Below are 20,406 nucleotides of genomic sequence, written 5' to 3' on the forward strand. Positions count from 1 at the left end.
ACCATGCTGAGTACATGATTTCACTGAAGACATTTCTTTGACTAGATACTCTAAATTTGAACGTGGAACAGTTAAAATGTGCGCTTAGGTCAGTCCTAAGTATTACTAAAGTAATAAATTACTAGTAGTATATTAGTAATAAAGTTATTACTTTCAAGGGGGAATTTTTAACCAAGAGCACTTACTATGGTTCGGATGAAGGGGGCATTTTGCTTAAAAGCCAGAAATGAAGTACATTAGCTGTGTCATCTGATTTTTGCATTTTAATTGGTTATTTGCAATTATAATTATGTGAGAGGCTTGACCATTGTACTTTTTATTTATACCTATATTTTATGTCATTTTTTAAGACATTTTTACAAGAAGGAATGCCTACTTCTGCACGATGTGATGATTTAGAAGCCTTAAAAAAGAAGGGTTGTCATCCAGATGACATTGAAAATCCCAGAGGCTCCAAAGACATAAAGAAAAATAAAAATGTAACTAATCGTAGCAAAGGAACAGCAGAGAAGCTGCAGCCAGAAGATATTACTCAAATCCAGCCACAGCAGCTGGTGCTGCAGTTACGCTCAGGTACAGAGATCTGTTTCTGCGAACACCTTTGTTTCTGCTTGGGCTTTTTTAACAGCTTTATGGAAGTTTCTGTTGAGGGTTCATTTTCACATGTGGACTGGCATTCATAAAAGGGTGTTTATGTAATACACTGAGAAATTTTTTGCAGGCACAATTTGTAGGACACACATACTTGAAATAAACATTGCCCGAAGTCCAAAGTAAACCCCATTACAGAGTCAGAGTATTAGACAGAATGGATTTCAGAAAAGGAAAATGTCCATCTTCTGGTATAATTACATAATGTAAAGGCAGCATTTCATCTGTTTTTCCTTTGCTTTTTGTTCGGTATTGTTAAAATATGAAGGTTGTGGTAAGAATGTGTAGCAGCCCCGCATCTGGACAACAGAGAAGACAAGCCCCCTTCCCCCAGTGCCCTCCTCTCAGGAGAGTGGTCCCCCCCGGCCCTGGCACCCCTACTGCACCCGCCACCCCACACCTGCTCCGGCAGGGCTCGGCGACACCACCACCACCAGCCGGGCCCGCCCCCGGCAGGCCGTGTTCCTTTCTCCCCCTCACTGTCCACGGCCATGCAGCGCCTTCGAGCTCCTGGCTCTCCTTTGGCTCCTGCAATAACTTTGTCTCATCGCAGAGCTTCACGGCCTCTTGTTCCTTCCCTTTGTAGTCCGCTTAACTGCTAGTGTTCCTCTCACGGCTCCAGCTGTTCATGTGCTGGAGCACACTTTTCTCTTAAGCTCCAAACGCAGTTACCCAGCTGCCTCCCAGATTTCTATAGTGAGAAGACCTGCAGGTCACAGATGAAGTGCCTTTTCTCCCAAACCTCTTCTTTCTCGTGCATTTCCCAAGTGGATGGTTTCCAGCCCCTCTTCCCCTCATTGTTTCCTTTCAGATCTTTATCTTTTCTCAGAATTTTGCTATAGTTTCTTAATAAGTTTCTTTGTCTCCATAATTCATCTTTAAACCCATTTTTTAGGTGTTCAAAGGTGGAAGTCAGGGTATGTTACTCTGCCATGGAGCCATCCCCTTTGGCAGGGGAGTCTCCACGTGCAGCGTCAGTCTGCACTAAGTCACATGTGCCCCGTGCGAGCCTGCACACCCACCCCGTCTAACCTGTGCTGTTCCCCGTTTTCCTCTGTCGCTGGCCCGTCCTGCCCGATGTGCAGTGGGGCTGCTGTCTTTTTCGTCATCCGCAGGGCCTGGCGTTGTCAGCATTTGTGAATGAAACACCCATTTAGTGTGTACCATGGACTCCCAGGCTCTTGTAAAAATTATGTCAATAATACATTTCATTGTATTGTGTTTAGCTTATAAATCCGATTCACTTGGTTTTTCTCATTTGCTTTTGATTGCTGGCAAGCTAACCTTTCCTAACATGTTTAATCAGGGGAGCCACAGACGTTCACGTTGAAGTTCAAGCGTGCCGAGGACTACCCCATCGACCTCTACTACCTCATGGACCTGTCCTACTCCATGAAGGACGACCTGGAGAATGTGAAGAGTCTGGGGACAGACCTGATGAATAAGATGAAGAGGATTACCTCAGACTTCAGAATCGGTAGGAGTGGTGAGAAAATCGGGGCTCCCCATCAGCATGAGTCCTGGCGTCTTGCTCTTCCCCACACGCTTGTGGGAGAGAGCAGCTGGGTCTTGGCCCTGTCTTCTGGGAGGGCTGAGGGCCTGTCACTCATCTGATGGTCTTCCGGGCTCCTTGCTCCTCTGCTCCTGTAGCTGCCGTGTTATTGATAGTTACAACCCATGGATAATGATTGCATGCTTGTTTTCACAGGAACAACAACTTCGTTTGTTGACTTACTGCATAAACTTGCTGATTACTCAGATTCTGTTTCATTTCTAGTTTACTATGACCACACCTGCCTTTGTGGCCTTAGTCTCATGACACACCTGGATTTTTCATGCAGCGATCTCCATTCCAGATCTCATTATTAAACCCTGATTGTTTCTTGCTAAAGGTTGGCTTACAGATGGTAACAGCGTGGCGCTTCCGTGTGGTTTATCCATCCATCTGTCCACCCTCCATCTGCTCATCTCTGGGTGCATTTTTCCTTCACAGGGTTTGGCTCATTTGTGGAGAAAACTGTGATGCCTTACATTAGCACCACACCAGCTAAGCTCAGGAACCCCTGCACGAGCGAGCAGAACTGCACCAGCCCGTTCAGCTACAAAAATGTGCTCAGCCTCACTGACAAAGGGGAGGTATTCAACGAGCTCGTGGGGAAGCAGCGCATCTCCGGGAACCTGGACTCTCCGGAAGGCGGCTTTGATGCCATCATGCAGGTTGCAGTGTGTGGGGTGAGTGCTGGCGTCTTCTACAGAAGGATGGTATTTATGTGCATTTTAAGTGTGATCCTGGTATCAGTCAGTAGAAAAAAATTACCTTAAACACCATATCAGACTTGACTAATCCCTTGAATTCCTTTCAACTGCAAGCACTTTATAAAAGCATAGTTAGCCATTATGCCCTTGTTTGAGCCCGGCAGCTAGTTCATTTACATGGGCGTTAAAGGCTGGAGCACTCAGCACGGGAAGCAGTGGGGCGGTTTAGCTGAGGCTGGTGCTCTGGGCTTTGTGCTTGAGAGGGAATTGGGGTCATCCAGGGTGTCCCGGGAGCATTAAAACTGCGTTGATGGACTGTGTCCTTTGGTCAGTTTTCTTCTGCTCATCATCTTTGAAAGGTGTCTTCTTTCTTGTGTGCAAGTCACTCAGAAGGAAAGAACTTTTTAAGTCCTAGTTTGTAAGCTAGATGAGAACATGTATTTTGAGACGTCATATCATATTTGTGGTATTAATTGTGAGGTTTTCAGTAGTAGTGAGGTGATCTCAGTTGGGGTAGTGAGTAGAATTTTATGACCCATTCACCAGCTGAAGGGTTTCAGATGACCTTTTAATGACACAACTGAAGCTGAAACTAGAACATTGTGAGGTAGAGAAAATTTGTCTTCAGTGCCTGCAACTGTCTCAGCCCCCCTCCCCGTTTTCCTTACAGTACCCCTATGCCCTAGGAGACCTTCCTTGGTTCCAGATGCTGCTTAGTGGTGGTTTTTCAGCCGATTTTTAATGTGCTGCCTGATGCCTGTGATGCTAAAGAGGAGCACAAGGTGGTGTCATGTTTGAGAGAACGCTCTTGAGACTGTCAGGTGGGGCTTTGGGTCTCCCGTCACTCCTGATCCTCGGCAGTGTCCCCAGCCGCTCCTGAGGGCTGGCTCCTGCTCCTGGGAAGGGGTGAGATAGGTGTCTCCCGTCGGGCTGTTCTGAAATCCACTGCAGGAGCCCTTACAGAGTGCCATGGGCGCCCAGCAGTGTGTCATGCTCACGAGAGCGACTGCCACTTACTTCTCTCTGTGCGAGACACATTCCACCTGGACTGCCAGCCTTAGTGAGCTGTCCCTGCCTTCACGACGTTTGCAGCCTGATGAGGACAGACACAGATGTGGCTAGTAAATTTAGGCAGATGTGATTGATTATAAAGCCACCATGGAAGAGGACTTTACTGCTAACTTAAGTTTTTTGCTGAGTAAGGTGAAGAATAAAAAAACGACCAAATAAAAGTACTGATGGGTAAGAATGGGTGGCATTAGCAGGTTTTTCTATAATGAAAAATGGAAGACGAAAGCTGGAGGCCTATAAAGGAGGTCTGTGCTGTGGGGGCTGAGGTGGGGTGGCGGAGAGAGACCGCGGCAGTCAGTTAAGGTGTAGCTGAGATGCTTTCACTTAGTCATTAAGCACCTACCGTGTGCCGAGCCCTGTGCTGCCCACTGGGGCTCTGACCCACACGGCGGGGAGCGCACCGTCCAGTGGGAAGAGAGATGTTGACTTTAAAAGATACAGTTTTTGGAGAAGAGCCGATGGAGAGGGCCGACCAGGCAAGGTGGAGCTTCTGGGGGTGGAGGGCGGCCGCCACCGCGAGCAGGCGAGCATTTGGCACAGTAAGGAGACACAGGGCTGGGTTCCTGGGTGGTGGGAGACCACGCAGAGACCAGAGGGTTCTGCTCAGTTATTGCAGGCGGGGTTTTACGGTTGAAATCCTTTTCTTTTCTAGTCACTGATTGGCTGGAGGAATGTGACGCGGCTGCTGGTGTTTTCCACGGATGCCGGGTTTCACTTTGCTGGAGATGGGAAGCTTGGTGGCATTGTTTTACCGAATGATGGACAGTGTCACCTGGAAAATGATGTGTACACAATGAGCCATTATTATGTAAGTGCTGAGCTCCCACCACGTGGACGGGCTCTGGGCTGACTCTAGGTGTCTGATACCAAGAGCACCATGGGTGACCAGCCTGTGGGTTTTTCAGGGCTTGGGGTTTTGTTATTTTGGTAAGTTGGGCCCTGGTCTGATGTCAGGAAAGCTGGTGTTGCTGTTTCAAGGCTGTGGCTTTGCGCTTGCTTCCTTCCGTGTAGATGAGGGCAGGAGCGATGGGAGCTGTGGCTCTGGACTCTGCATCTCAGCCTGCAGCACGGTCTCCTTGCGGGCTCCGTGGGCGGCACGCTCGATGAATCGTGTGTGTAGTCTTACGCTCCTCACTTATATGTGAGTCACAGGCAGAGGCGCCCTGCCTCTAGTGAAAGCAAAGATTGGCAGGTGATTCAAGTTCTGGGAGCATTTAAGGCTTGCTGAGTCTTGGTCTTATGTGATGGATTTGCAGCCTTTAATTACTGGCAATTCTTTAATTTCATTGTTCTAACATTAATATACATAGATAATCTTACTCTTTAAAACCTTTTTATCATGGGAATTTCTACACACACTTAAAGATAGAAGAGGACTAGAAACCCACTACACACCAGCCCCTGTAGCAGTGATTTCTGTTCTCAAGCTGCCTTGCAAAAGCAAGCCGGTCACATCTGCAGGTCATTTTTATTTTCAGAAAGTATTGAAAAACTGGAAGAGGGTGGATGTCATTCATACTAAATTTTATTACTTACTTTCTTAGGATTATCCTTCTATTGCTCACCTTGTCCAGAAACTAAGCGAAAATAACATTCAGACGATTTTTGCAGTTACTGAAGAATTTCAGCCTGTTTACAAGGTAAATGTGTACATGTGTGATCAAAGAGAACACAGCGCTGGACCCTTTTTGTTCAGTCGTTAGAGGCTAAGTGATGAATCTGAAGTGTGGGAGCATCACCAGCTAGACAGAAGGGGTTTTACAGAAGTGGTTTATATTAAGTTTTAGTTACATTATAAAGCCAGATGTTCTTAGGTCTGACTCCTTGAGATACTTAGGAAATGTGTAGGGAACTGTTATTTACAAATATGTAGTAGGTACACAGTAGACACCAACTGGCTGAATGCAGAGTACTTTTGTATTATATGTTTTATCTTTTACTTGCAGGAACTGAAAAATTTGATCCCCAAGTCAGCAGTAGGAACATTATCTGCAAATTCCAGCAACGTGATTCAGTTGATCATTGATGCGTACAATGTGAGTGCACTTTAAATAGGATCTGTTTGGGGCAATACCCTGTTGAGAATACTTTGCTCAAAAAAAGTAAAACTTCCTGATGCACAATTTAGGAAGCCCTGAGGACAACGTGAAACTTAAGATTTTGTATACCTGGAAGAAAAACTCATATTCTCTTACAAAAGTGTAACTAATTTCGTAGCCTAAACAACACAGAAGTAGAACAAAGGCACGTGGGGAAAATTTCTGAATATCTGTCTGGATGTCGTTAAGCAGTGGGTCTCCCTGTGGGAAAGCAAGTGTGACACAGCTCACGTTTAGATCTGTAGGTTCACCTCAGGCTCGTTCCCTCCCCACAGTGTCCGGCAAAGAGCCGTCTGTCCAGGTGGACTGTGCCAGAAAAGCTTTTCTGCTGATTCTTCTCTTGTCTGTGTTCCAAGGACATGGTTTCTGTTCTCGGGAGGTGCACATGTGGTCATACGTGCACATACTGTAAAATATATGTGAATGTAAATGTGTTTTAAGATGTTTTAAGAGATCTGTAAGGTTTTTGCCCCCCACGTGGGGAATTGAAACCAAAGAGGACTTGTTTTCTCCATCTAGGGTATAAGTCACGGTGCTTTAGTGACGCCCATTAGGCTGGGCGGTGGCCGCTGTCCTTGTCGGGGGCTGGGACGTAACGGTGACCCCTGGTGTTGCATGTGCTCTGCCCCGACCCTTCTGCAGGTTGAGTTTTAGGTATTTTTTTTTTTAACCTCGTGCAAGGGGTTCCTGAAGTATTTTGGAAAGAACCTACTCGGAGAGAAGTTTTTACAAAGGTTTTCTAGAGTCTGGCTGGTCCATCTTCCGTGCAGTTGTGCCCCTTCCTCACAGAAGACCCAGTGCTTTCCTGACGCGCAGCCTTCTCCATGTCCTTAGCCGACTGAAGTTCTCAAGAATCCTCCTGCTTGGGTTTTTTGGGTTTTTTGGTTTTTTTTTTTTTTTTTTTTTTGGTTGAGGGTAAGGCCCAGGGCTCTGATGGCCCCTGAGCGCGTGTCCCCAGGCTGTAGGGGGTGGGCCATGGACCCTGGGCCTAGTGCCCTGGGAGCGATGGGGCCAGTGGAGAGCGCGGCCTGTGAAGAAGGGACAGTTCTGAGCTCTCAGGGCTCCTTGTAACTAGACCTGGGTCCTCACTGACGTTTTAATTCAGTAGTTAAATGGGAATACTCTTCTGTCATGGACGCTATTCTGAAGAATGGGTCTTTACTCATTAGCGCCTATTTCTCTGTGTTCTGTTTTGTAGTCACTAAGGATTTGGCTTCAAGTATTTTATTTAAATGATACTGTTTTCGTAATAGTTTATTTTACCCACTGGTTTTATGCACTCAGCTTACTTTATAGTAGCATTTGTTTGCATTTCCTCAGTATAACTGGTCTGTCTTTTAGTCCCTCTCCTCAGAAGTCATTTTGGAAAACAGCAAGTTGCCAGAAGGCGTAACAATAAATTACAAGTCTTACTGCAAGAATGGGGTGAATGGAACGGGGGAAAACGGGAGAAAGTGCTCCAACATTTCCATTGGCGATGAGGTACGCGGTGTAGACGTTTGCTGAAGAATAGAAAAAAGTGCTTGTTTGTAAACAATCTAGTTTGTAGTTTGAGAATTAGTTAAAGAACTATAATTTGAGTAGCTTTTTGAAAAATTTTTAGTAGATTTAAATTGCTTAGTTGTTAATCTTTTTTTCTTTCAAGGTTCAATTTGAAATCAGCATAACTTCAAATAAATGTCCAAATAAGGATTCTGAAACGATTAAGATTAAGCCTCTGGGCTTCACTGAGGAAGTGGAGATTATTCTTGAATTCATCTGCGAATGTGAGTGCCAGAGCGAAGGCATCCCCAGCAGCCCCAGGTGCCATGATGGCAACGGGACGTTCGAGTGCGGGGCCTGCAGGTGAGCTGGGGCCACGTGGCGGTCGGGGCCACGGGGGCAGGCACTGGCCGCAGCACAGAGGTGACTGTCGCCCCCGCAGGGCCGCCTGAGGACCTCCTGTGTGCTATTTGATGACTTTCACTCTGAAAGACTCTCACAGCCGCGCAGAGTGGGTATTTAACACATGGTTAAGGTTGCTCTGGGGTTTTTCTCTCACATGGTATCAGTCTGAATTCTCTAGAGCTAAATGAGCTTATTCAAAATATGTTCACAGAAACATGTTTTAGAAACATATTAGACTTACCAGAGTGATTTTATCTGGGAAGTGGAGTTAGGAAGCAGTGAGAGATGTTGACCTTGTACTAAATGTCCATCTTCATTGTTGGAATAGTTTTTTAAAGATAAATACATTTTGTAAAATGAAGACAGTATTTTAGAACATAAAATCTGCTACTAACAAAACTGATCAAATTATTTTAAATTTTCACACGGGTTACTTTTTAATTAAACATTAAAGTAGAATATACTCTGAATACAGCTTTCTCCTTAGGAGAATAGGAGGGAAGAATATTTTGATCTCAACGTCAGCCCCAAGTGACTAGTCTTTGAAGAAGTTTTAAACATGATAAAAATAAATTGGCTGCGTTTTGCCATCAGTTGCTAAGAGGTCTGTTATGTAGAAACGGAACAATTAAAATGTAACGTTTTGTTTTTCCCTGTTGTACAAAACCTGGGTTGTGTAGACCCGTTTTAGTAAAACATTATTTAGAGGATTATCTTGAGAATGTTTTGCATGCCTGCCTTTTGTAAATTTACCAGGTACAGGACTAGTGTATTTAGTGTCTGTAAACACTCAGTGTCCTAAAAATATACAGTGTGTCTGGAAAGTCTGGACCCGTAGCTTATTTTTAAGCTGTGTATTCTCAGATGATATGCTCGGTATGTTTTTCTCCCATTTCTGTGCACCTTTTGGGGTGTGTTTATTGTACTTTGGGTGAACAGTTGACCTGTTGCTTCACCTGTAATAGCAAACGTGATAAATAGCGTATCATGCGCTCTAAAAAGAAGTTTATGCTGTGTTTCTGGAAGTTTTGTCACCTATGGGTTGCCAGGCTGTGTTTTCACCTTGGGCGCCTTCCTGAGAAGGGGGTTCCTTCGGCCCTTGCGTGGGCGCCTTGGGGCCCGAGACTGCCCGTGTCACCAAGTCATGAGAGGTGGCGCTGGCTGTCTGGCTCCCTGTCCCCAGCGTCTCGTGCTCGGAGTGGCCTCCACTCACGTGGCCACCATCTCTGCCCATCCAGGTGCAACGAGGGCCGCGTGGGGAGGCAGTGCGAGTGCAGCACGGACGAGGTGAACAGCGAGGACATGGACGCGCACTGCCGCAAGGAGAACAGCTCCGAGATCTGCAGCAACAACGGCGAGTGCGTGTGCGGCCAGTGCGTGTGCCGCAAGAGGGACAACACCAACGAGGTCTACTCTGGCAAGTTCTGTGAGTGCGACAACTTCAACTGCGACCGCTCCAACGGCCTCATTTGCGGAGGTAGGGGCCGGGCTGCGGGGGTGGGGGGAGCCTGTCTGCCTGGGGGGAGGGCTGCGGTGGGGAGGAAGGGCTGCAGGTGCTGACAGAATGGGCCCTGTCGCACACTAGGAAGGGTGCAGCATTTGCTTCCTGAACAGAGAAAGGGCAGCCTGGAGGGTGGCTCCATCCCTTGGACGCTCGTTCTTCCATATTATTGCTTATTTCTCCTTTCCAGTCAGTGCTGTGATCTGACGGTCTTACCATCTTTAATTGCAGGAAACGGTGTCTGCAAGTGTCGCGTGTGCGAGTGCAACCCCAACTACACGGGAAGCGCGTGTGACTGCTCCTTGGACACGTCCTCCTGCCTGGCCGTCAACGGACAGATCTGCAATGGCCGGGGCGTGTGCGAGTGCGGCGCCTGCAGGTGCACGGACCCCAAGTTCCAGGGGCCCACCTGCGAGATGTGCCAGACCTGCCTCGGGGTCTGCGCTGAGCACAAGTGAGTGTCCCGACACCCGAGGCTGCCTCCCGCTGTCGCGTGGTCCAGAGGGGTCATGCCCTAGGGGACGTCTGCCTCCCTGAAGCCACCTTCAGTCTTCGGGCTTCCTTCTGGGTAGCGCGCGTTTGTGTGCGGTGTTGAGGTGTGTCCTGGGGTTGGGGGGCGCGTAATTTCAGTCTGAATTTGCTGTGTGATTGAATCGTGTGGTAACCTTCATTAAATTAGCATTACCAGTTGCTTAATTAACTGTCTTGGGCCTAAACAAAGCAATGTGGAAGGTTTTGCCTTTTGAAGAACTACTATCGTACCAGCAGAACATTGTTTAAATTATTTTGGTTTTATGCTAAATAATACCCAGTAGGACTAGTTTACTGCTTTCCTATTTCTTTTGGAGGATTTTTGTTTGAACTGTAATAAATCTGTAATTTCACTTGGGAAACTAGCATCTTTTTGTTCAGTTTCCCCATCAGGAAGTGGCATACATCTCTTCATTTATTCAGATCTTTCATAGCTCCTGGTTTAATTTTGTCAAATTTTGAGTCCAGCACACAAAATAATCTTGAAGGAAATACTTGTTTCAAATAATGATGTAAAGGTATGACTCTGTTTCCCCAGAGAGTGTGTTCAGTGCCGAGCCTTCGATAAGGGAGAGAAGAAGGACACGTGTGCCCAGGAGTGCTCCCACTTCAACGTCACCAAGGTGGAGAGCCGGGACCGGCTGCCGCAGCCAGGCCAGGTGGACCCCCTGTCCCACTGCAAGGAGAAGGACGTGGACGACTGCTGGTTCTATTTCACCTACTCGGTGAACGGGAACAACGAGGCCACGGTGCACGTGGTGGAGACTCCAGGTGGGGGGGCTCGCGCTCGCTGTGGGTCTTCCTCCTGCTCCAGCTGCTGGCAGGGGCCCAGCACAGCTGTGCTGCTTCAGGCTCAGGCTGAGACATCCGTGATCTCAGAGCATGAAGTAGGATTTAATTAACCACGTGGGAGGGACGGGGAGGAGAAGGCAGGCTGTAGGTTCCCGCGGGGAGTGTTGGCAGGCTCGGGTCATGCGCGCCCCGAGCGCCAAGCCCACGGCAGGCGCCCCGCGAGCAGCCTTCATCCCTGAGCTTCACCTAGGCTTGGAAAGCATACAGCCTGACTTTGAAACATTTTTATCTTAGCTTTTTTAGGTGCTCTTTATATTTTTTGGAATTTTCTACATTTGTGTGCAGGTTTTCATGGGAATATAAGGTTTAATTTCTCTTGGATAAATATTAGGAATGGATTTGGGGGCCATATGATAAGCATATGTTCAACATCAGAAGAGACACAGCCAGACTGGTTTTTAAAGTCTCTGTTTTGCATTTTCAGACACGTGTTTTACAGATTCTCCCCATCTGTGCTTCCTTGTCTTTTCATTTTCTTAAGTGTCTTCTGAACACCAGAAGTTTAATTTTTTTTTTTTCTGGTAGGGAGGAGGTAACTAGGTCTCCTTGCTTATCCAAGCCCCAGGGCCGCATGCTTGTTAAGCACTTGCTCTGCCCCTGAGCTGTGGCCTCTTTCCCCAGACACTTGAATTTTGATGGACTACAATTTACCAAGTCTTCCTTTTATTACTATTATATGAGAACTCTGCCTTATTCAAGTTCTTAAGGGTTTTCCTCTTGTGTTTTCTTCTGGAAGTTTTATAGTTTCCAGTTCCCCACTTGGGTCTGTAGACCACGTCGAGCCCGTCTCAGAACAAGGTGGGAGGCGCGCTGCTCTGCTTACAGCCCAGCCCCGCTTCTTGAGAAGACTGAGCTTTCCCCGCCTTTGGTGCAAACCCGGCGCCCTTGTGCGCGGGCTGCCCTCTCCCCCTGCTCCGCCCGTTAGTCTATGCGTCCGCCTCTGGCGGCGCTGTGCCAGCCTTCTTGGTGTCGCTGGTAGCGGGGTTGTCCAGCTTTGTTCTTTCCTCAGTGTTTGTGATTTATGCCTAGGTATTTCATGATTTTTAGTGCTGTTGTGGAAGGTACTACTTTCTAGATTTCAGTTTCCAATATGTAGAAATCGATTTCTAAATAATGTACGGAAGTGTGAATTGTTTGCATTCCCTTTACCGTGCAGACTGCAGCCAGTCCGGCGCTCTGCGGCTCTGCCGTGCCCTGCCCGTCCTGGTCCTGCATGTGCTCACCCTGTGCCTCTTCCGTTGCAGAGTGCCCCACCGGCCCAGACATCATTCCCATTGTGGCCGGGGTGGTGGCTGGCATTGTCCTCATTGGCCTTGCGTTGCTGCTGATTTGGAAGCTTTTAATGATCATTCATGACCGAAGAGAATTTGCCAAATTTGAAAAGGAAAAAATGAATGCCAAATGGGACACGGTAAGTTGGAAAACCTCTAAAAAGGAAGGTGATCCACAGAGTGAGTGTAACACTTCTAAGACGTGTTTATTACAGTCCTCTTTAAATCTTGTATTCCCCCAAAGTGCATTATTCAGAAAACTTACACTTAGCAAAAAACAGAAAAAACATCTTAAATACATTCTATTAAATAAGACAAAACAGTTGTAAGAATATTTCCTCTGGTTACTGTGGTCAGTGTTTTTATTTCATTAATTACTTTGATCTTAAATCCGCTCTCCTGCCTCTTCTCATGAAGAGTGGAACCCTGAGTAGTGTCTGTATAATAGGCTGTGCAGTGGAATGCTGCCTTCTGTCTTTTGTTTTCAACAAAGAACCTGAGGTGGAAGCAGCCAGACTCAAAAGGCTGCAGACTGACTCCATTTATATGACAGTATGGAAAAGGCAGACCTCTCAGGGCAGAAATGAGATAATGGTTTCCAGGGTCTGGACCTGGGGGAAGGGCAGCAGGCGTCTTGGGACGATCTCCGTTGTGGGTGTGTTCATGCACGTGAGAATTCATGGCACTCTGCACTTAAGCAGGGTATATTTTACTCTCTGCAAATGTAAAGTCAGTAAACTTTGTTTTATAGAATCATTTGAAAATGTGCATGGCTGACAGTTCGTGCCAGCACTCGGGTTTGAGTTATGGTCCCCGGGTGCCCATCTCTTGCTACGTGAAAGCAGTGGCACTCTTCAGTATTTCAAATTGAAAATGAATCTTAAGTCATTTGCATTTTACTACAATTTGCTTGGGTTTTTGAAAAAAATTAACGAGTTTCAGAAGTGTTAAAATAGTAAAAATTTTCTTTTATAGTGTTTAAACACGATATGTGTTGTCAGTTTTTTTCTGATGAAATCATTAGAAACTATTTCTTTTACTTTAGCAAGAAAATCCGATTTACAAGAGTCCTATTAATAATTTCAAGAATCCAAACTATGGACGTAAAGCTGGTCTCTAAGTGGCCGTCGGTATTCTCCTCCGTCTTGTCTCTGCATGTGAGATGGGTCCTTCTCTGCTGCACTGTGTGTCCTTCATCACTCTTGCTTTTCTTGCTTTTAAGTCTGGCTTTATTTATATGGCTCTATTATGGCTTTTGTTTTTGTGTGTGAATTTAGTGTTTAGAAGGGCTTTAAATTACGCTTCATGGTGTGGAAGCAGCAGCCGTGTTGTAGTGAAAAGACAGTGTGCCTTGTGGTCAGACTCCACGGGTTGGGTCCCAGCTCTTCCACTGGTTAGAAGGGCCCTGGTCCTCCACTGCCGGGGCCCGGGGCTCTCGGACGGGGGAGAGGGGGCGGTAATCAGACTGCAGAGGATGGGGGGTGGTTTTGAGCCATTGGGTTGCAGTCTCACATTCCTCCCAGAGTCTGATGCTTCAGGTGATGGTGCTGTCCTCGTATAATAAGTTATGTAAGTTTTAGGGTGAAATAGTGAAATTAAGGGCCAAATAGAAGAATAAATGTCATCTGGCATAACATCTGTATAATTTATAACTATAACATCATTGTTAGTGTGTCTAGAAATATTTTGAAAATCTTTAGTTCTTGATAGTATCTTGAAATTCCATTAAAAACCAGAACCTTTTACTAATATATATATTTATATTTTTCTTGTTAGTTATTGAATAATAATTCTAATATTCAAAGCTAACATTGAACTTTTTTGGAAAGATAACAAGGAGTTTAAAGAGAAAATCCCATTACACTTTTAAATAAAAACTTAGTTGAAAATGTCATGGTTGGAATAAAGCTTGGTTTACCTCTTCTCTGAGCTAGGGTCAGTGATTCTGGTGTCTGTTTTACCTGGATGACAGGTTTTTCATTTTCTCTTTTATCATTAGTGGACAGGATTCCTCCTTATAACTGAATTTTCATGAAATGCTTTCTGCATATTTTAATATAATTATGTAAGCCCCTGAAACTCTCTGATCCAAAGGTTGTGATTAGAACCAGTTCTCCTGACTGGTGAGCTGGGACTCTGCTGCCCTTCCCAGGTACTTTCATTCATATTTCACATATGAGAAAACTGAGGCGCAGGAGGGTTTGGTGACTTGATCACGGTCACATGACTAGTTAGTGGAAGAGCTGAGATTCCACCCAGCTGCTGGGCTCCGGGGTCCGGGTTCTTAACCACTGCCTCGTACTGGCAGCGGTCACGTCTGCAGGGGGCGCTGTTGCCTGGTTAGGAGGAGGTAGATCACTCCTTACAGAAAGGTACAAGCTTTTGACATTTCTGGTAACTTAACAGTGACAGTGTTAAATGTTTGCCCTATGCAGGAGTGTTGGAGAAACGGGAAGCCCCCTATGTCACCTAGACACCAACTCTTCAGGTTTGCTTATTCACTCTGCTGGACGCGTGTAACAAATAAGGTCTCCAAATATGCAAGGTTTAATGTTTCTAAGAGATACAGGAAGTACTGATAACATTAGAAACCATTGCTTGTCAGACTTTTATTTTACTTCTAAGCAGATTTTAAGACTGTTGAAATGGCAAAGTTAAATTTGATGGCAGAAAATTACAGATTCATACATGGGCAGTCTGGTATATTTTCTTGTTAGTATGAGACTTGATAAATTCTTTTCTTTCTCACTTTATACTTTTCCAGAAAATCATTTTCAGAAGGAATCAGATTTGCTAGGATTTTTTTCCTTCTTTTTTTTGGTAGGTCAAAAACAGTCAGACATTCACAATTTCATATGGTTACTTCTTATATGAGAAAAATTTCTCTCCTGTTGAAAGGTGAAATTTTCATCTTTGCTATATGTTAAATTGTACTTCGAAGGAAATTATTGATAAATTAATAGTGAGACTTAATGTTTTTATTGTTAACTCAATTTTTGGCTAAAATATTCCTTCTTCAGCCAAAATAAGCATTTTGAATAATTCATGAAGCAAAAGTTTGATAAGTATTTATTAGTGAAATCCAAGCAAATGAGTGGCTACAGGTTATTCTGAGATGTTTTCTCAAGAAAAATAAAGTAGAAATAAACAATAGAAATTAATGAATAAGCATTAAGAAATTAAAATAAATCATGGCTTATAAAGCACTTGGTCCAATATGGGACCAAGGCTTACCAATTAATTAATTATTCCATTAACATGTCAGGTAATAGGCAGACACTGTAATTATTTCAGCACATCAGATTTCTCATGTAGGTACATTAAAAAAAATCAAATTATCAAGTTTATAATTGTTAAAGTGGATTGAAAAGTCGCCCCTCACTGCTGTTAAGCAGATTTGAATGTGAATAAGGTGAATCTCCCACAGTTGTGCAGGGTTTTTCCAGTTCGTTCCAGAGATGGGGCGGCAGCCACCACTGTCGGCCCTTCCACAAGGAGCTCAGGGCGGCGCTTTGCCGAGCGCCCAGGACTTTACTGCCCAGCATGCCCTGTCCTCTTGATTTAAGTAGGCCTTGCTTTTGGTCAGGGTCGGGAGGGCTGCACTCTGAGCCATGGTAACTAACCTGCGTTGTAGCTTACCCCCGTTACGATGATGCCCGACACAGTTTAATCTTACCTCTAACCTTGCATGTTCAACTTCTGTTTGGATGGACTTTGAAATAATAAATACAAATGTTGTATATACGAAAAGGCAGACTTTTCTCCCAAGGTAAGTTCTGCCATTTAAATCCTGTCTTGGATTTATCTGTAACTTTGGTGGTTTTTTCTTTTCTTTTTTGTTTTCTGGATTTTTTGGTGGTAGTTGTTACCTCCCTTAAAATAATCTTAAGTATTAAAATTAGGCTTATGTAATGCATTATTTTAAAGAAAAGTAAATGGTAATTTATTTCCCCAGCATATTTGAAAGAACAGGCAGTCCTAGCCTCTTACACAGATAGGAAGATGGAAGTAATGTGACTGACTTGTCAGGAGTGTTTTTGCTCGAGATCCCTGCCTCCAGTACGAAGTGTCTTCACAGTCATGTATTAGCTCCGGTGGGGATCGGAGCTCAGACTCTGATACCCTGTATGACTGTTATCATCCGTATCACAAAATGCTGATCTCTGAGGGATTTTGAGTGCCTGTGTGTTTCAGAAAGGACCGGTCACTTGGTGTTTTGCGGGGTGGGGCTAAGGCACGTTGTCAACTGTCACTTGGTGTCCAGACCAACTGCTGAGCTGAAGTCAGGGTGGTTACGCGGTGTCTCTCGGGACCCACCCCACGTACTGTGCTTGGCCACAGCGATCTGCCTGCCTGCAGGAGAATTGTCTCCTCAGCGTGGCACATTAGACGGTCAGTCTGAGACTGTCTGCTTTCTTGGCTCCTCCCTTCCCTGCCCCTCAAAACACCCACATGCACCCTCAGAAATATCCGAACTCTGTTTCTACTGAAATGTGCCATTCTTTCCCCAACACTGCAGGTGAACTTGGATTTTGTATGTTTCTATTTACCTTTCAGTGTTTTATCTATGGTCACTTTCACTTTGAAAATATCCCTAATCTTCTCAAAGTCAATCCTTTTGTTCTTATACTGTTCCCATTTTATGTACATAATTCTACTTTGTACTGTGTCAAAGTGCTTTAATTTATTTTCATCTTTGTCATCCACCAGACCGTACCCTCCTGGGAGGCAGACATTGTGGCAATTAAAACCAGATCCGAACAGAATCTCAAGTGAAGTGTAGATAATGTGTAAAAGCAAAAATTATTGTTGAGGTGCTTTCTTATAAATATTTTAAAAAATCACTTCAAATAGTTCTATAATAAGATACAAAGCTAAACAGCATTTCAAAATCTAAATTTTTTTTCCTAAAAACTTAATGTTCTATGTTTCTGTTGGATTTGTACTGTTACTTCCTCTGCTGTAGGATTATTTGGCTGTATCTCTCACCTGACTTCCTAGTACAGGGGGATAGGAGTGCTGTAGCAGACACTGAAGTGTATCACTCAGCGTAAGGGGTTTCTTAAGAACATAGTAAGAGTGTGGGATGTATGTTATTTTCTTGTTGGTATATTTTGGATCTTGAAAGAGCTTGTGTTTATGGCTTGAAGTCATTTACTGGGCTTGAGTTCAGTACTCTTTAGTAAAACATAGTATTGCAGTAAAAATAAAACATTTCATCAATACGATATCAAAAAATAACAGTTATTTCATGAAGAATAATTATTTTTATTGAAGCAAATTAGGCAGCTTGATGGCTGGGAGGAGGCACTACCCTGAGTGGCACCGACAGCCTCAGCCAGCTCCCAGCAGTGTCATCACCCCCCTCGCAGAGGTGAAGTCAGGCATCCTGGGAACTGTCAGGCTGCTCTGTGCACAGTGAAGGATTGAGAGGCAGGCAGCTGATGGGAGGAGAGTTAATTCTTCCTTGTAATACGTTCAAAACCAGTTTAAAAGGGAGAAGCCGTCACTGCATACCTGCCAGTGGAGGAAGGGATTCAGAAATGATGCCTGGTGACAGGGGCATCTCAGACTTGAGAGCACAGCTTTCATTTTTAATTTTTGTGTTAAATTTAATTAATGCCTTTTTAAAAACAGTGTGATATCTGGGCAGATAAAATGGAAGCAACTTCTGAAAATGATTGTAGCTTTCAGTGTTGTTTGTAAATAACACTGCATGACTTTAGTAGAGTGGCTGATCTTTTTTCTCCCTTTTTTTAGGGTGAAAATCCTATTTATAAGAGCGCCGTGACAACTGTGGTCAATCCCAAGTACGAGGGGAAGTGAGCCCCGTCTCGCGAGCCACAGCACTGGGTGCAGCGCAGCCCCTGCGGTCACGGCGAGGGCTTGGAGCGCGCCGGGCCGCCCTCAGGTGCACATTCTGAAAATGTACAATATGTATAGTTTGAAGATTTTTTTTATTATTTTGAAAATAATGTTATAATCAATACCAGGGACTGACAGAGACTTGAGACAGGAATGGGCATCCTTGTGAGCTGAGGTCTCGTCGTGCCTCTCTGACGTCTTCTCCTGACTGGGATCCAGCTTCTGTTGGATTCAGTGAGATTTCTGATGGGATCGGAGGGGCGGCGGTTGAAGGGATGAGTCTGATGAGAGTTTGTTAAGCACGCATTAAACCTGATTTTTAGCTTTGCGGGTATGTCCGTTTTCAGTTATACAGAATCCAGAGTTAATGTCCTGCCAGCTGGTAAGAACTGTTTTAAATTTTCTCTCCTGCTATTTGCCTGTTAGACATGACTGGTGACATATCTGAGAGATGAGGATGTTGAGAGTTACTGATGTAAAATAATTTTGAAGTCTTAGGTCTGCAAAGGCCATGGGAAAAAGTCAGAGTTAGGAAGGGAAAATATAGCTTTAAAACCTGTGTGCCATTTTAAGAGTTACTTGCTCTGGGTAACTTTTATGCCTTCTCTTTTTAAATTCAAGCCTTGGATAAAAGTATTGGGAAATTTTCTGCAAAAAAGTCCTTGATTTAGCATTATTTACATAAAGGCCTTAATTTACACAGCATTTGCTGAATTGGGGACCTTTGGGTGAATTTATTTTATCTTACTCATTTTATTTTGTTTAAAGCCTGGTGCTTTTTATCACCTCTTCTAATCATGCGTTTGTTTGCAGTTGTGGGTAGGACCCTGTTTATCAGTACTTTTTTGTTGCTGTTTAGCTGTACATTTGCCTTTTAACGAGCACGTGAACTCGTCCCGTGGCGCAGGCAGTAGCCGTCGCTCACGCAGTGCTTGGAGTTAGCGCGTTAACGCTAGACCACGTGCATTCACTGCTCACGGAGTTCCCCCTGGGTTTCATACTAGTCACATTCTTTTAAGTGCCTTTTAATTTTAACAGTTCACTTTTTACAATGCTGTTTACTGAAGTTATTTATTAAATAAAAATGCCTGAAATACTCACATTGGGTGTTTTGGCTCTATATGGATATACCTTTATTCAGTCAATGTGCATGAAATTTTTATAGTTTAAAGAGATTGACTAAAAAAATGTCTGGTCAGTGAGGATTTCACCCTAAAAGCTAAAAGAAAAGGAGAGGGGTGAGAGAGGGAAAAACAAGAGGAGGAGGGGCGGGGGAGAGACTGTCTAGGGCTGTGTAAATAATTTTGGGTAAATCCTCTTCCCTGCCCTAGGAGATGGGTTTCTTCCCTGCATTAAGCAGAATTAACTCTTTACGAACATTTTCTTAAAGCTGTTAACTAGAAGCTGCAAATTGTGTCATTTTACTTAAAATACAGATGGGGAATCGTTACTGTTCTGATAATGAAATTTTAATTTTCATTTGGCTTCATTTATGTAGAAAGTATATATATCCATAAAAAATACTTGCATAAAGCTTATTGAAAGAGATATATTCCGTCCTGGAACACGTACCGCGCATCGGAGATTTGGGGGAGGGCTGTGGGAAGGTTCCAGCTCTGCCAGCCTCTCACATTTGCAGTGCCCCTCCCATTGTTAGAGATTGGTATCTGATATCCTTTTTACTTATATCTGCTTAAGTGTATTTCCTAGCTGAGACTAAATCGTCTTTCAGCTGAGTATCCTCATCTTTATCCGTTTGTAAGGGACGGTCCACGGGAGAATGCTCTTGCTCATGACTTGTTTCCCTGCTTCACTGTCCGGCCCCACCGCCGCCTGGTGCCCCAGGCATAACCCGGTGAACTGAATTACATATTTCTACCCCAGAAGTTTGCTTTTGTAATGAGATTTTTTTATAACTAATATAGGAACAAAGTCTTATTTTTCCCTGACATGTTAAAAACAGGCTGAAATAATGGTGAAGTTTTTGAATTTATATTTTAATTTGGAAGTTGGAGGAATTGTACACAAATTTCTCATGCTGACTGTAGGAGCACTGACATTTGAATAATTTTAGGTTTAAAACTGGCAATTTGATGAATAGTTTTGATTGAAACCATTTATAACTATGTCACTAAAATATTTTTATTTTCCCAGCAACAGTACATTTTGACCTCCCATGAAATGCTTTCCCCAAATTAAGGTATCTTGAAAGATAATTGTAAATTTTTTTTTCTTCAAACTCTTAAGAAAATTTGCAGAATGTCAGGTATCATGCATGTAGTACTGGGTCAATGTCAAATGCCAATTAGTGGTATATTTTGCAGGGATTCCCTGACATTTAACAAAGTTTTCTTTTTCTTTTGCAGAGTATAATTTTATCAATTTCTTTGATAAACTTGCCCAGAATAAGACCTTGGGCCAC

General features: G+C 44.2%; 1 protein-coding gene across 4 annotated transcripts in view; it reads left to right on the top strand.

Moving 5' to 3' along the window:
• ITGB1 (integrin subunit beta 1) overlaps positions 1–19,086 on the top strand; it is a 39,005-nt gene extending 19,919 nt beyond the window's left edge. Inside the window, exons 4-17 of one of the 4 annotated variants that reach the window (XM_032473914.1) lie at positions 351–573; positions 1,958–2,128; positions 2,645–2,883; positions 4,631–4,786; positions 5,523–5,618; positions 5,925–6,014; positions 7,419–7,559; positions 7,723–7,922; positions 9,203–9,441; positions 9,697–9,919; positions 10,535–10,767; positions 12,093–12,259; positions 13,165–13,276; positions 14,555–16,343. In XM_032473914.1, the coding sequence (XP_032329805.1) occupies positions 351–573; positions 1,958–2,128; positions 2,645–2,883; positions 4,631–4,786; positions 5,523–5,618; positions 5,925–6,014; positions 7,419–7,559; positions 7,723–7,922; positions 9,203–9,441; positions 9,697–9,919; positions 10,535–10,767; positions 12,093–12,259; positions 13,165–13,239 (2,253 nt within the window). In that variant the 3' untranslated portion in view covers positions 13,240–13,276; positions 14,555–16,343. Of the gene's footprint in view, positions 1–350; positions 574–1,957; positions 2,129–2,644; positions 2,884–4,630; positions 4,787–5,522; positions 5,619–5,924; positions 6,015–7,418; positions 7,560–7,722; positions 7,923–9,202; positions 9,442–9,696; positions 9,920–10,534; positions 10,768–12,092; positions 12,260–13,164; positions 17,025–17,879 lie in introns of those variants that run through there. The other 3 variants (XM_032473915.1, XM_032473913.1, XM_032473916.1) reach the window with 3 other exon arrangements.
• Positions 19,087–20,406: the final 1,320 nt, after the last annotated feature.

This window comes from Camelus ferus, chromosome 35 (assembly GCF_009834535.1).
Source record: "Camelus ferus isolate YT-003-E chromosome 35, BCGSAC_Cfer_1.0, whole genome shotgun sequence".
In the NCBI taxonomy this organism is placed as follows: domain Eukaryota; kingdom Metazoa; phylum Chordata; class Mammalia; order Artiodactyla; family Camelidae; genus Camelus; species Camelus ferus.